Raw genomic sequence first — 14,917 nt, 5'->3', positions numbered from 1 at the left:
GATCTACTGCACGAATCTTTACACCCACTCTTATATTTGCATAATAATGACATTTCTGAATGTACTCGGAATCACATCTGAAGTGGTGCAAAAAGTGTTCATCTAGTGTTTATAAAATTTCAGGTGAATTTTACTGTACCGTTAGAGATTTGTCTACAGTGGAGAAAGCCTCCTGTGTGTTTATAGAAATAGGAGATATGCAGTGGGAGAACAGTTGGGAACTATATCAGAGCACAGCCTGTATGGAAATATTGTTATGTTCTCTCTCCTCTTATTTTCCGGTTTCTTCTCTCCTCTCTCAGACGGCACAGAAGGTGCTGAAGAACGCTAAAGTAGCATGTAGCAGGCTCGGCCAATACAGGATGCCTTTTGCTTGGGCAGCCAGGTAAGAAAGATGCTTCACTTTCCAAGATTAATGAAAAAGTTGGCTATATTTGTGTGCTCTACACTTTAATGCACTTCTCAGGCTTTGGGAACTAGGAGACGAGAGCTACTCAAGTGACCCCATGGAAAAGTCCTGCACTCATTTTCTATGGCAAACAAAGCAGACATTTTATGCTGGTTTTGTAATTAGGAAAAGGTGTATTTTTTATCAGAAGTGAGGCTTGAAATCTTGAACTCTTTGAGAAAAGCTAACACTAGTCTTTCCACCCACACTTTCTCAATACAGACTTAGACTATACAGCTAATACACATGTTCTAGGGCCTCTGCTTGGCTTTGCTCCTCCTCAGTTTAATCTTTCTTTTTTTTTTTAAATCAGACTTTTTCAATATATTACACTTATCAGCAATACATATATACATATCCAGCTCTACTCATATAGCGCACCTCCCTTATATTCAGGAATTACATTCAGCTGATTATAATAGGAAAGGAATTGTAGTATGATAAGAATGTTAGTGTTTTTTTTAATACAGTGAGACGTGTCATCTATACCTGCAGAGGAAGGCAGTGTGTGGGAGCATGCATTATCTCCTCTGTCTTGCAGGATCCAGATGAAAGCTCTGTTCATGTTTTTACTCTCTCTGTCTTTCTCTGTCTTTGTTATAGGCCTCTGTTTAAGGATGCAAATGGGGCACTGGATAAATCTGCACGTTTCTCTGCAATCTACAGGCAGGACAGTAACAAGCTATCTAATGAGGACATGTTCAAACTCCTGGCAGATTTCAGGAAGTTAGTCCATCTTTCTATCTGTTGGCTGCTCTATGCTTGTTAGGCATTGATTACAGCACTTGTCTTCCCTCAGTACTCACACTGACACTAGTAACAGATCTGAACCAATCAATCTGGGTTTGTGAAGTGATTAATTTTAGTATTTCATTTCTTAAATGGAAAATGTTTGTACCACAAGAACCAAAGGGCCCCACAGTAATGTTTTACGTGCAGTCTCCCTGAATGGTCAGTGGTTTTTTTGTTAACTTCCTACTGTGAAAAACAGTTCAAGATTCACAAAGACATCATTTTTAAATAATCACTTTTAATCGCTTTTTTCTTTGATGTTATGGGGTATTCTGAAGCAGCATGTCTTGAAAATGTCACTGCCTGCCTTCTCTTACTATTCTATGTGTGTTTCCTTTATTATTAGAGTAAGAGTAAGGATTAAAATAGCTTCTTTCCTGTCTTCAATCTGTCCTTTGTACCTTTGTTTTTCTCAGGCCAGAGAAAATGGCTAAGCTGCCAGTGATCCTGGGGAATCTGGATGTCACTATCGACAATGTGGCCCCAGATCTCCCAAGTGAGTCAAACTTGGCACTACTTCTGCTAATGCAATTTATTTTTACATGTATTTGTTGGGTTCTTAAATCCTGTGTTCTGTGAATGTTTGTGTTTATTTGAGTAGACTGCATAACGTCCTCATATATCCCAGTGCGTCAGTTTGAGAGCAGTAATTGGAACGGGGTGTTGTTTGAGGTCGAGGAGTTTGTGCCATGTATAGCGAAATGCTCACAACCCTTCACCACTTATAACAATCACCTGTATGTCTACCCACGCCATCTCAAATATGACAGTCAGAAGACCTTTGCTAAGGTACCAGCACTAAATCTCTTTTTGTTAATTTAATAAACATTTTGTGCATTATTATTGTGAACATGATCAAGGGGTGACAGCTTAGGAATGTATAGATTGTCACTGTGCATTTTATGTCTGCAGGCTAGAAACATTGCTGTGTGTGTGGAGTTCAGAGACTCGGATGATGAAGATGCACTTCCTCTAAAGGCAAGATATAGTCTTTTACAAATGTCATCATTTCAGGCCCTCTATAAACTCATGAACCTGTACACATAACCCTAGTCTGATCTATTTCTGTACCTCGCAGTGTATATATGGTCGTCCAGGTGGATCACTTTTCACTAAGAATGGCATTGCAGCAGTGTTGCATCATCAGCAAAACCCGGAGTTTTATGATGAGGTAAAAAAACACAAACCTCTCACTATTGTCCTCTTGCAGGAACATTAGCACTAGGGGTGTGGTTTCCTAATTGTGCATTATTGCTTTCTCTGTCAGTTTAAGATTGAGCTCCCGACTCAGCTGAATGAGAAGCACCACCTTCTGTTCACATTCTACCACATCAGCTGTGACACCAACAGCAAAGCTAGCACTAAGAAGCGGGAACAGGTGGAGACACAGGGTAAGGCAACAGACACACTCAGGGTCAACAAAGGGTCAGTGCAGTCTGTGTTAGTACAGTCCTACCTTTGTGTCTGGAAAGTTCAGGATTGACAGGTGCCAGATCTAGAGAAGGAAAAAACAATGAATTAAGAGTGTATGTTAATAATTAATGTGAATGTAAATGGAATGTGCTTTTGGGTTTTGTTTAAGTTTTTATTAAACTGATTCCTTGGTGATTTTTAACGAAATTTCTATCCTCCCATTTATTTATGAAAGTTTAAGGGCAGTTTTGGAAGTCTGTCAATAAATAAATGCGCAACAATACAACACGAATTCAAAGCCAAAACTCTATAAATAAATGTCTTAGAATAAGAGACATGTCTGTTCTTATGTTTTTTTTCCCAACACTATAACAGTACCATGAAAGGTTGCACCTTCCCTGAGGCTTTGTGGTACACAGTACTATCTCTGAAAGCATAAATTATAAAGATTTAGAACTATTTTTATAATATTCAATTGTATTATATCCATTCTACTGCTTTTTTAGTGTTTTGGTGTTTATTTATATTTGATGTAAAGAAATTTACCATAGTTCATCTGTTTTGTCCTTGTCAACACTCCCGTGTGTGCATATTTACGTACGTGTGAAGTGGGATATGCGTGGCTGCCCTTACTGAAGGATGGCAGAGTGATCATGAATGAACAGAGTATTCCTGTAGCTGCAAACCTGCCTGCTGGCTACCTCAGCTGCCAGGAGGGCAACAGCAAGGTGAGCACGTCCTGCAGAGGTCAACAAATGACAACAGATAGCAGATCCAGAGTGGATATTTATTTATTATTATATTATTGACTATAAGATTGTGCTCAGCTGTGATTTTTTTGGTGCTGTTTGTTCTGTGTGTAGCAGCACACAGGCCCTGAAGTGAAGTGGGTTGATGGAGGAAAGCCACTGTTTAAGGTCTCCACTCACCTGGTGTCCACAGTCTACACACAGGTCTCAGCACAGCTCTTACACTTTTCACTTCATCTGAAATGCAATTGTTTTTTCCCAGTAATGCTGTGTAGAGGCATTTCCTTCTTTTAGATTTTGTGGTATTTTTGGTGTACATCGGATTTATCTTCTCCTCTGTCAACAGGATCAGCATCTGCACAATTTCTTCCACCACTGTGAGAGCACTGTGTCTGCAGCCCAGTCCACAGGAGGCGAGCTGGTCAAATACCTGAAGGTATGACTCCATAACACACTAATATAAAACTTTTTTCCCTTTTTCTTTCTCTTTTCTCTTTCTGTCACACTCTCACGCTTTCCGTGTATATGTATTAATGTGCCTGGCCATATGTTTCCTGAGGATGTTTGTCAAGTCAACCTTGTTTTTCCAGACAAATACCACTTTTCTAATGTACTCAGTACATTAGAGAACTCAGTAGGGAGCTTCACACAGACCCCCTGTCTCTGGACTGTATGCGTAAACACACCATTCCTCTCTGATAACAGCAATGAAACCACAACCAAGGCTTTTTTTTTTCCCTCCATTCTCCACCCGTTAGTTTCCCAGAAGCTGTGGTTTTCCACCACAACACACTAGTGCCCAAATTTGCAAATGGATAAATAATAAAGTATGGTCTAGCTGCTGATCAACATGGGAATCATTAGACATGCAGTTTAAGCTTATTTAATCAGCCGTTTAAGACTAAATGATCAGCTAAGCCAGATTAAAGTATTGTGCATGTGTCATCTCTAGAGTCTGCATGCAGTGGAAGCTCACGTGATGATAAACTTCCTCCCCACGATTCTGAACCAGCTGTTCTGCGTTCTCACCAGTGCAGCTCTCGAGGACGTTGCTGTCAATGTCACAAGGTCAGTTCTTACCTGGTTAACTAAAACACAAAGCAGTGTTCTATAGGCCTGATATACAGGAATGCAGACTTTGATGAAGATAAATCAAATTTCTTATTTTTAAGCAATAAAGTATGTGAACATTTCAATTTTTTTATCTGTAAGTTTTGGATTTATTAATAGTTATCATATGTGTGAGATGTGCCTATGTACTGCTACCTCATTTTGAACCCATGTGCTGTGTCCTAGAATTACGAGGAGACAATAATATATGTGTGTGTGTGTAATATATTTTAAAAAAACATACATGTTTGCATCAGTAGTGCACATAATTTTAAAAAAATTAAAATAAAGATTTTAGATAAAATAAAGCTTGAACTGAGTCATATTTGATTAGCTGGTAGGTTCAGCAGAAACAACCCAAACAAACATCCTAAGCTGTTGCTATAAGACAACACTGTTAATTGTAATATTCAATATTCCAGAAGTCTACTAGGCTATTATTTGGTTGTCATAAGAGATATGATTAAAAAATATAATTTATGCCTGATATCAAAAACTGTGGTTGTTTATTTCCACTCACAGAGTTATGATCCACATAGTGGCTCAGTGCCATGAGGAGGGTTTGGAACATTATCTGCGTTCATATGTCAAGGTGAGCAGCATCAGTAAAGTCTGATGTACCATCTGTGTCCCTGACTTTACTGCATTTAAATCCGCACTGTACCACTCTGTTAAGTGTCAGGATGTGACGTAGAGTCCTGCTATTTAACCAAGTCTGTTTTTTGCAGTTGACTCTTGCCTCACAGATTCTTTTTGTAATTAAAAGCTCATGCTTGTTTTATTTCTGTGTGTGGATGTGTTTGTCTGTGTGTAGTATGTATTTATGACAGATGCTAACACAGCCACTGGTAAAACAGTGCACGAGGAGCTGGCCAAAGCCATGACCACCATTCTAAAGCCCTCCACAGACTTCCTAACCAGCAACAAACTGCTCAAGGTGATATATTTTATGGTTTACATGGGTATATAAATATGTCATTATAAAAAATATGTCTTGTATATAGGCTATTGTATAATGCAATGCATATGATTATGCTTGATTTTAGTTTAAGCATATATGTGTGGTGGCCTGGGAAAGCTCTTCACATGATGAAATTTTTTTCTGCTATATCTAGTTATGATAAATTACAGATATTTCTTAACTAAAATATGTCTTCCTTTTGCATGTAACTCAACCAGAAGTTCTAGCATTTTAAAATCTGGTTACCCCAAAAAGTTAAAAGGGAGAGAATTGCATTTAAAGATTCTGTTATGACTGCAGCACAGGAGCATTATGGACATTTTGACAGAACTGATTGATCTGAATTGATTATGTGACATTCACCATGTGAGGAAATCACACTTGGCTACAAAGTTTAAGACATCTTTAGGTAGACAGACTGTTTTTACTGCTTCGTTTGTTAAAATACCTCACAACATGATCCTAGAACATAGCCTAGGCAAGATGATAAAAATAAATAAAAACATTTCCACTTAAATTTTGTGAAATACATTTATACTTTCTTAAAGTTAAGGTGTTAAATCATGTTGCTGTTATTGCTCTAGTTTTTGTCTGTTTGACAGAATTCAGCCACAGTGACATGCGACGGGTTTTCCCAGACCACCAGATATGTGCATATTTCCATTGCATAAGGGTCAGCTGTCTTTGTTTTTGCTGTGATTTATTTTTCCACTGTGGCACAATGACTCAAAGCCAAGTCTGGGCTGATGTGTTTATGTGACATTCTTTTATTTTGTGCTATGAATTCTTTTTCCTTGTTTTTCTATATTCAGTACTCCTGGTACTTTTTCGAGGCCTTAGTCAAGTCCATGGCACAGTACTTGATAGAAAGCGGTAAAGTTAGGGTAAGTGTGACTGCACCATCATTTGTGAATGCTCTCACTGGGAAATTAAAGAGATCATTCTTGTTGTGTTCTGTTACTGAAAAGTCAGATTTAGACCTTCGTTTTTACCCACTACACTATTGTTTGAAGTTTTGATCTTTGCTCTCTTCACTTTAGCTGTCCAGGAACCAGCGTTTCTCAGCCTCGTTTCACCACACAGTGGAGACCTTGGTGAATATGCTGATGCCTCACATCACGCAGAAATACAAAGACAACCTGGATGCAACACGCAATGCCAACCACAGCCTGGCTGTCTTCATCAAAGTCAGTAATGACATGCAGACCACAATTGTCACACATATCACAGCTCACAAGTGCTGACCCAGATTTAAGCACAGAGTAGCTAGGAAGTAGTCTGTCCTTATTTTGTTTTTTATTTTGACCGTATTTTCTATGCTGGTGCCATTGAAATTACAGAATTGTACGATCTGATGAACATCTGGTATTTGTATCCTCAGCGCTGTTTTACCTTCATGGATCGTGGCTTTGTCTTCAAGCAGATCAATAACTATATCAACTGCTTTATGCCTGGAGATGCTAAGGTACTTTTTCCTGCATTATTATTTCTATCTCTACAGACACACCTAGAGTCTTTTTAAACTTGTCTTTGCATGACTGACAAAAATCAGTCTTAGATCCTTGATGTGTTCTTGGTTCATCTATAGTAAAGTTGAATAAAAAAAATAGAAGCCTATCCACAGTGTTGCGTTTATGCTCACGCGTGACCATTCCTTTCTCCATAGACACTGTATGAGTTTAAGTTTGAGTTCCTGAAGGTGGTGTGCAACCATGAGCACTACATCCCTCTTAATCTGCCCATGCCATTCGGGAAAGGGCGAATAATGAGATTTCAAGGTGAGAACTATTTTAGATATAATTTTTTCACCTAATTATTGCAGAAATGTTTGTTCATCCCATTAAAAAGGGTATGAATTTTTTAAAATTCATCACAATTACTACTGGGTGGTGAATATGAAAAATAGTCAAGATGAGCTATGACTGGACATAAACCACCAAAGATTAAAAAAAAAAAAAAATCAGTCTTTACTCTTTATTTATATTTATAGATAAATGTAACAGATATGTATGCACCCGATATGCCTGTATATCTGATATATAACCTAACACTCTCCAAAGCACTTGTTTAGTGTGAATGAGTGTGTTTTGCTCTCGTGTTCTGTTTGTTTGCCTCATCAGCAGCTCCCTACTACAGTATGGAGTCTCAGTCTGCTCTAGGTAGGTAAGGCATAGTGCCTACCTTCCTGATCATTAACCAATCATTTACTGATCAATCCTGGAATACTAAAATCAGTGTAGCATGATGATTACCTCACTGTCATTTTTAATACAAATGATATACCTTCCCATTTTAGTTTATCTCTCAGTTTCACTTTACTACATTTAGTATTAGAGTAGTCATAGGTAAGTAAAGAGTATGTATTAGTGTTCGAGTCTGTTAGTGCTCTTAACTGCAGTTGCAATAAAACGGTTAAAGCACAGTGACAAAATATTGAATTAACTCTTGTACTCATTAATTATCCTAAAACCACTAATTATCATTTATCAGCAACCATGGTGCAAAAAGTAATGCCAATGATTGTTCGAGAGATAAGAGCTACAAACCTTTGGCAACCAGGAAAGTTGATGTCTGATGTAAGACCCTTTTACAGTCAGCTCCAGTATTACTGGCACCTTTGTAAGGATGGGTAAAAGGGTTATGAAAAATGCATTTGTGGTTAATTATCTTAATCTCCCCATGAAAATATGAAACAAGTCTAACTTTCAGTTGAAATAAATTTATTCAGAATTTATTTCTATCTGGCTGCCTCTGTCAAGAGGCTACAGCTGGGTCACACAATGCATAGTTTTTGATAAGGTCTTTATTTTCTTGGTATAAATTTACTTCAATTACATGGTAGATTTCTTTCATATTTTCAGTGAAGCTGAAAGCTAGTTAACCACGCGGACATTTTTATAACCATTTTTACACATCTTTAGCAGGGGTACCGATAATTCTGGAGCTGACTGTATGGACATAATAGACACTGTTGCTGTCACCTGATCGGTTCTCACTTTGTTGTAACACACTTTTCATAGTGTACTGGTTTTCTTTACACAACCTACTCTCTATCTCCCCTCCTCTCTTTCTCTCTCTCTCTTTCTCTCTCTTTCTCTCAGATCTTCAGTTGGACTACTCTTTAACTGATGACTTCTGTAAGAATCACTTCCTGGTTGGGCTTTTATTAAGGGAGGTGGGTGCAGCTCTGCAGGAGTTTCGTGATATTCGTCAAATAGCCATCCAGGTGCTGAAGAACATGATGATCAAACATACATTTGATGATCGTTACACCTCCAAGGTGAGGCTCAGTTAACATATAATCTGATATATACAGCACTGTGCAAAAGTCTTAGGCACCCTATATTTTTTTAGTAAGACTTTGTTGTAGATTTTTATTTTATGACTTCTACATTATCGAGTCAGTACAAAAACCATTTTAGATTCCGATATATTAGTTTTCCAGCACCAAATTAAATGTTACAGAAAAATGTTTGAATGTCAGTAAAGAAAGCAGCATATTACATAAGAGACACTTTTCATACAGAAAAACATAATGAAGGCTGCTGGGTTTTGCTTATAAAACTGCATATATTATACCTGAGACTAATCATTTTTTTTAAAGGGAAGGATCGTCACACCAAATATTGACTTTGTTTCATTTATTACTGTTTACTGCTCTTTCTAGTATTTTTTTAATGTAGAAACATTTAGTTTGATTATTTTTGAAGGCATCTTTACTCTACAGCATTTCCTTGCATGTGCCTAAGACTTTTGCACAGTATTGTATAACTGCGTGCATGTATTTGACATGTGTTATTGTTTTTGCACTCTGCATTTTCATCTGTTTGCTTTTTACATGTGTGAGCTGTGTGTATTGTGTGTTTCAGAGTCAGCAGGCGAGGTTGGCTACACTGTACCTGCCTCTCTTTGGCCTACTCCAGGAGAACGTCCAGAGACTCAACATTAAAGATACCACGCCCTTGACCAACAGTCTCTCCAGCAGCGTAAGACTGACGCCTACTGACTGCAGTCTGTAAATACAGCTATTATTACCCTTTTTCCCCTAGTTACTCAGGTATGATGGTCTGTTGTGTCTCGCAGACTGTACGTGATGAACCAGTCCCTACCAGCTCTTTGATGACACCCCATAAAACAGGGAGTCACATCGAGAGCAGCCTGCATAAGGATGTGTTTGGGGTTATATCTGGAACAGGTGAGAGAAGACACCTGCTGTACAGTCACTGAGAAACAGGATTACATTATTGTATAGCATTATTGTATAGCAAGGTTTGTTATTTTACAAAAGTAATAGGTGGTCATAGCTAATGGATCAACAGTACATGTTAGATGGTACATATAGAGGTAGTGAAATGCAGTGAAAATCAAAACGAAGCCTGAAAAATGAAATGTTAAAAAACGTTTCAAAAATTGAGATTTAAAAAAAAACATGGCTATTTAATTAAAGGAATCCAAACTAAAAATGTTTAAAATAATCAAAAATTATGCAAAACATAAAAATGTTTCTGTTAAATATTGTTACAGAGAGTGTATGAAAGAGAAAGATAAATCAGTATATAAATAAAAAGCCAATAAAAACTACAAATTAGCTATAGCATTGGGTGCTATTGTAGTTTTTTTAGTATGCCATTAATCAGCAAATGAATGAAGTATTTTTTTTTTTGTGATCCAGTCACTCCACACGCATCCTCCACTCCGAATATCTCTGTACGTCATGCTGACTCACGCTGCTCCCTCATCAGCACTGACTCAGGAAGTAGCCTACCAGAACGCAGCAATGACAAATCCCACCCTCTTGACAAGGTACTGTCTAATCACACATTCCCTTACTCATTGATTACATACTCAGTTGTTACTCAGTTGTACTGTCTTAACTGAATGTCTGTCTTGGCTTGATGGTTCTTTACACTGTTTGTTTTATTCTGTCACCTAGGTAACTGCATTTTTGTTTTATTATGCCGATGTAGGGATTAGGATTTGATGCCTGACTCAGTCATATTGCTGTACAAATCTGCCTGATTGAATGTTAGGGCAATCCAGCATGAAGTGCTGTCTGAGTGTGAGTCATTGGGACTGCATGAAGGAGCAGGTGTGTTTGCTAACTCGGGCTTGTGTCATTTCCGCTTGCCCTTGCTGGTGTCAGAGGGAGCATTTTGTGCGCCGTCACTCCACCAGCGTGCTACGCTCCCTCTCAGAGAGTGAGGATAAGGTGCTTTCCACAAGGGCCAAACGCCAGACCATGGACTTCTCACTGCTGTCTGCTCCCTCATTCAGTCATCTAACCACCCACAGCAAAAAAACTGCACAAGTATTACATCAGCTTGCTCTGAGATCGCACTGTTTTCCACTAAAGAGCTCCTCAGAGCAACTGTGTGTGTGCACACGCATGTGTGCGCGTGTGTGTGAGCATGTGTGCACGTGTGTGTGCAAGCATGTGTGCGCACGTGTGTGAGTGTGGATTTACAGACCCCCTATCTGCTTAGCTAGGATAAGCAGGTTTTGTATGGGGAAGCTGCTGTGCATTTGTTTGAAGTGTACTTTCTGATTTTCTTCTGCCAGTAAATAAGATATTTACAATAAAAATATTTAAGTTTAAGAGTAATAATAGCATTCATGTTGGCAAGTGGTAGGCATTGGTTACCCAAATTTAGTATAGTCCTGTCTGATACGAAATGCATTGTTTTTTTTTTTAAACTAACCCATCCACTGAATCTGTAGCATATGTCTGAATCCCTTAACTGTGATAATGGATACTATGAGACTAGGTTGAAAAAAATGCCAAAATATTCCTTTGGATCACTTAAATACTGTGTGTTTTCATTTTCCAGTTTCATCAAAGCACATAAATTCTATTCCTCATCCATTAGAGCCAAAATTAGCAGCTGACTATATTGTTGAGGTGAAGACATAGCCTCATACTCTCCATGCATACAGCCCATGAGCTTTCTGTGGTTTAGGCTTTTATTTCTTGCTGGCAAGTCTGACTGGCGTGTCTCTGTGCCAGCCGTGTGCTATGGTAGACACATTAGCTCTACTGCTATAAAACTGTGCAGCTACAGTCATACCTGCAGTTCTTTAATTCGTATTCCAGCCCTCATGGGTTTGCAGCTCTGCTTTGTATTAGGTGTCCTCAGTGAAATGTACTTATTTATGATACAGTGTAAGTTTAACATCTGAAGTGTTTGTAAAATATTGAGGATGCTGAATACAAATCAATCCTGTTTGAGTGTGTGAAACTGTGACCTGGGATAGATGTAGCTTCCTTAAACTAGCATAGAGACTATTTCCTCTGTTGTGGTAAGTAATGAAAAATGTCTGGAGAGAAAACGTGTGCTGGTCTGACTTCTCTTTCTGTGTATATATAGCAGTGCAATGTGGCTGCAGCTCTGGGTGGATCCCTCCTGCGCTGTGATAAACTAGAGCAGTTTGAAGTCAAGAGCCTGTTAATGTGTTTCCTGCATGTGCTCAAGAGCATGTCTGAAGGTAAAAATGCACATGCACACACTTCTTTAGTTTTGATTCTGTTTAATGTAGTACCTACATACTGTATATAAAACCCAGAAGCACATCTCACTGCACACACTCACTGAGCTAGTTTAAATGAATATCAAACTATAACTAATTAGTTTATTCTGTAAACATTCCTATTCCTCAGATGCCCTCTTTACCTACTGGAATAAAGCTTCATCTGGAGATCTGATGGACTTTTTCACTCTGTTGGAGTAAGTCCTGCCTTATAGTGCTTCAGTAAAGTTAGACCACAGTTTTTTCGCTACAGCTAAATGGAAAAATGTAGTGTATTTGCCGATACAATTGGCAAAGCACTGTAGGCTCACCATACTCACCATACACCATATCTGCCAACACTGTGCTTTCTGCAGTCAGGGAACCATTTAAAAATAAAATTCCATAGACATGCTCAGTACTGTTTTTAAATCAAACTATTCAGTTCATAATCAAACTATTCAGATATGGCTCATTATTCAAATGTGCACTGTAATATTTTGGCTATTTATTGCAGTCATAGAGCTTTTTATTCTTAAACGTTCCACCAACAGAATACATTAGGTCCTCCAAGAGGATCCAAGAGGACCTGCCAAACTCCCTTCTGTCAAATATTTAAATGTCAAATACTGAGGTTTACAAATTGTGACCTTAGTGTTAAAAGTTTTTGTCTTGAATGATTGAATGGCGGATAGAACCTTATAATATTTAAGTCACATAATGTTACAGAATATATCTCCAAAAGGCATTCACAATCTGTCGTATATTGCTGTATCTGCAGACTGTGTCTCCACCAGTTCAGATACATGGGGAAGAGGTACATTGCCAGGTAATGTCTTTGTTTGCTATATTCTTTTGAGGAAAAAAAGAGAAAGAAAATAGCTGCTTTAATAGATACATGATTACTTAAAAGATAATTTGACTTTCTTATTCATGACTCAAAGTCTGTTTAACTTTATAAATTAAAATGATGAATCCATAACTGAATAAAATGAATCATTTTTTTCATATGTTTTAATTAATTCTGTCTAATTTCTATCTCAACACAATTGAAATTAAACATGTTTACAGCCAGTGTAGTACACAAGCTCATACATGCTCATATACAGTAGCTTGAAATGTGCTTCTCTCTGAATGGATGATCCCCGCTAGACCTGGGTTAAGAGTTGTCTCTAACCATTCACAATTTTTGTCTCTTTATTGCTGCACATGCTGCAAGTATAATCCGCTCACACATTCGTGCACACACATATATACACGCGGCTCTCACTTATCCTGGGGTAAGACTGGACATGCTTGATTAACCTTTTCTGCATTTGCATGTTCTTGTTCGTCTGCACCTGTGGCATGCTAACTGACATCACCCTTACGAGCTGAACTGCTTTATATTTCTTTCTTATTCTCCATCTTTTTCTTACGGTGTGCATAAAGTAGTTTGTGTTGATGCTATCTGTTGTGACCTTAGTGCTGCATGCTGAAGCATCTTAATACTTTTGATAGCTTTGCAGCCAGTAACTACAGCTGTGTTATCATAAAATTAGCAGCACGCCTGGATTACTGCATTTGCTTAAGAAGTTGAAGGCAATATTTTCTCTAAAATTGCTGAGCATGGAAGTAGGGGAAGCACTTTATAATATTATTGGCTATTATTATATTTACCAGCTGCACATGCATGACAGCGAAGTCAACTTCAGAAGACACGTTTTTCTTTTATTGATATTGATGAATTGTGCACAGTATGGGCAGGAAATAAACTACAAGATAAATAATGTCAGTATTGATTTCAGGTTGTATTTAAAACAGCTTTGGACTGTTGTGCAAGTATCTCAGAGGTCATTCACACTGGCCACATTATCACCATGAAATTTATTAGGTTTACCAATTCTCTTTGCTCTATATAAATGATTTACATTTACTATCCTTTTCTTCATCTGTAGCCCTTCATAGTTCTTTTCTGTGTGTGTTTCACCGTCTGTCTGTACTGCTACTAAAGCTGGCTGTGTCGGTCTCACTGTTTCCTCTTTAGGAGCCAGGAAGGGTCTGTAACACATGAGCGCAAGTCTCAGACTCTACCTGTGTCCCGCAGTAGAGCCGGAATGATGCATGCTCGCTTACAGCAGCTCAGCAGCTTGGATAACTCATACACTTACAACCACAGTGAGTTACACTGACTTCATTATGCCTCCTTTCATGCGTCAGATTTTTCTTCTTATCATCACCATCATCATAATCCTAACGATCAGCGTCATCATGATCACACCTCATTACCCTGCACCTCTTGCCCCAGGCCATTTAAAACTTTAAGTGTCTCTGTGAGAAAGTAGAAGTTTCCCATAGTTGGCATAATAAACCCAGTCTCTCTGTTTTCAGTGTCAGAAAGATTGCAAGTATACTTGGAATTTTTGTAGATCATGGTAAGAACTGATCAGTTTGATGCCAGAAAATATCAAGTCAGTATCATGTCCCATGAGCCCATATTTCATAATAACATCACCGGCACATCAGTAATTCCTAATTCACCATGCATAACGTTTCATAGACACGAACACTAATTCTGGTGTTTATGCCTTATAGTACATTGCATCTTTGTATCGCTTTGCCATCCCAACATCATACCTCTTTTTCTTACACATCTTTCTCCCATAACTGAAGTTGAATTGTTATATGTTATTATATGTATGTTGTTTATAAGAGATGGAGTGCTATTGACATATCACATTTCTTTCTCTAACACATCTTTCTCCCATAATTGCATTGTGATGGTTATACGTTATTATATGTATACATGCTGTTTGCATGATGCTGCTTGTACTTGATTTGTAAGCTATGGTAATTTTTCCTGTGATAAAACGAGTACACTTTTATTTGGAGTGAATTTAGCACATATGCTTCTGCAGAATGGCAATATTTGGAACTTTCTACAGTTTTCTGTTTGTTTGT

The 14,917-nt window shown here is 38.1% G+C and overlaps 1 protein-coding gene across 2 annotated transcripts in view; it reads left to right on the top strand.

Moving 5' to 3' along the window:
- The window catches only part of zmp:0000001200 (dedicator of cytokinesis protein 9), an 84,555-nt gene that overhangs the window by 59,206 nt on the left and 10,432 nt on the right, over nt 1-14,917 (top strand). Inside the window, exons 14-39 of one of the 2 annotated variants that reach the window (XM_026912586.3) lie at nt 303-385; nt 1,052-1,174; nt 1,657-1,736; nt 1,842-2,029; nt 2,153-2,218; nt 2,319-2,411; nt 2,508-2,631; nt 3,263-3,381; nt 3,517-3,606; nt 3,749-3,838; nt 4,355-4,470; nt 5,035-5,104; nt 5,327-5,449; nt 6,286-6,357; nt 6,514-6,660; nt 6,855-6,938; nt 7,140-7,251; nt 7,594-7,632; nt 8,575-8,753; nt 9,343-9,459; nt 9,557-9,668; nt 10,146-10,276; nt 11,839-11,956; nt 12,129-12,195; nt 12,759-12,806; nt 14,004-14,134. In XM_026912586.3, the coding sequence (XP_026768387.3) occupies nt 303-385; nt 1,052-1,174; nt 1,657-1,736; nt 1,842-2,029; nt 2,153-2,218; nt 2,319-2,411; nt 2,508-2,631; nt 3,263-3,381; nt 3,517-3,606; nt 3,749-3,838; nt 4,355-4,470; nt 5,035-5,104; nt 5,327-5,449; nt 6,286-6,357; nt 6,514-6,660; nt 6,855-6,938; nt 7,140-7,251; nt 7,594-7,632; nt 8,575-8,753; nt 9,343-9,459; nt 9,557-9,668; nt 10,146-10,276; nt 11,839-11,956; nt 12,129-12,195; nt 12,759-12,806; nt 14,004-14,134 (2,722 nt within the window). The remainder of the gene's footprint in view (nt 1-302; nt 386-1,051; nt 1,175-1,656; nt 1,737-1,841; nt 2,030-2,152; nt 2,219-2,318; nt 2,412-2,507; nt 2,632-3,262; nt 3,382-3,516; nt 3,607-3,748; nt 3,839-4,354; nt 4,471-5,034; nt 5,105-5,326; nt 5,450-6,285; nt 6,358-6,513; nt 6,661-6,854; nt 6,939-7,139; nt 7,252-7,593; nt 7,633-8,574; nt 8,754-9,342; nt 9,460-9,556; nt 9,669-10,145; nt 10,277-11,838; nt 11,957-12,128; nt 12,196-12,758; nt 12,807-14,003; nt 14,135-14,917) is intronic. The other variant, XM_026912587.3, reaches the window with a different exon arrangement.

This window comes from Pangasianodon hypophthalmus, chromosome 5, assembly GCF_027358585.1.
Source record: "Pangasianodon hypophthalmus isolate fPanHyp1 chromosome 5, fPanHyp1.pri, whole genome shotgun sequence".
Lineage (NCBI taxonomy): Eukaryota > Metazoa > Chordata > Actinopteri > Siluriformes > Pangasiidae > Pangasianodon > Pangasianodon hypophthalmus.
Note: the sequence above shows the minus strand (reverse complement) of the source record. Positions and strands in the feature narration are given on the sequence as shown.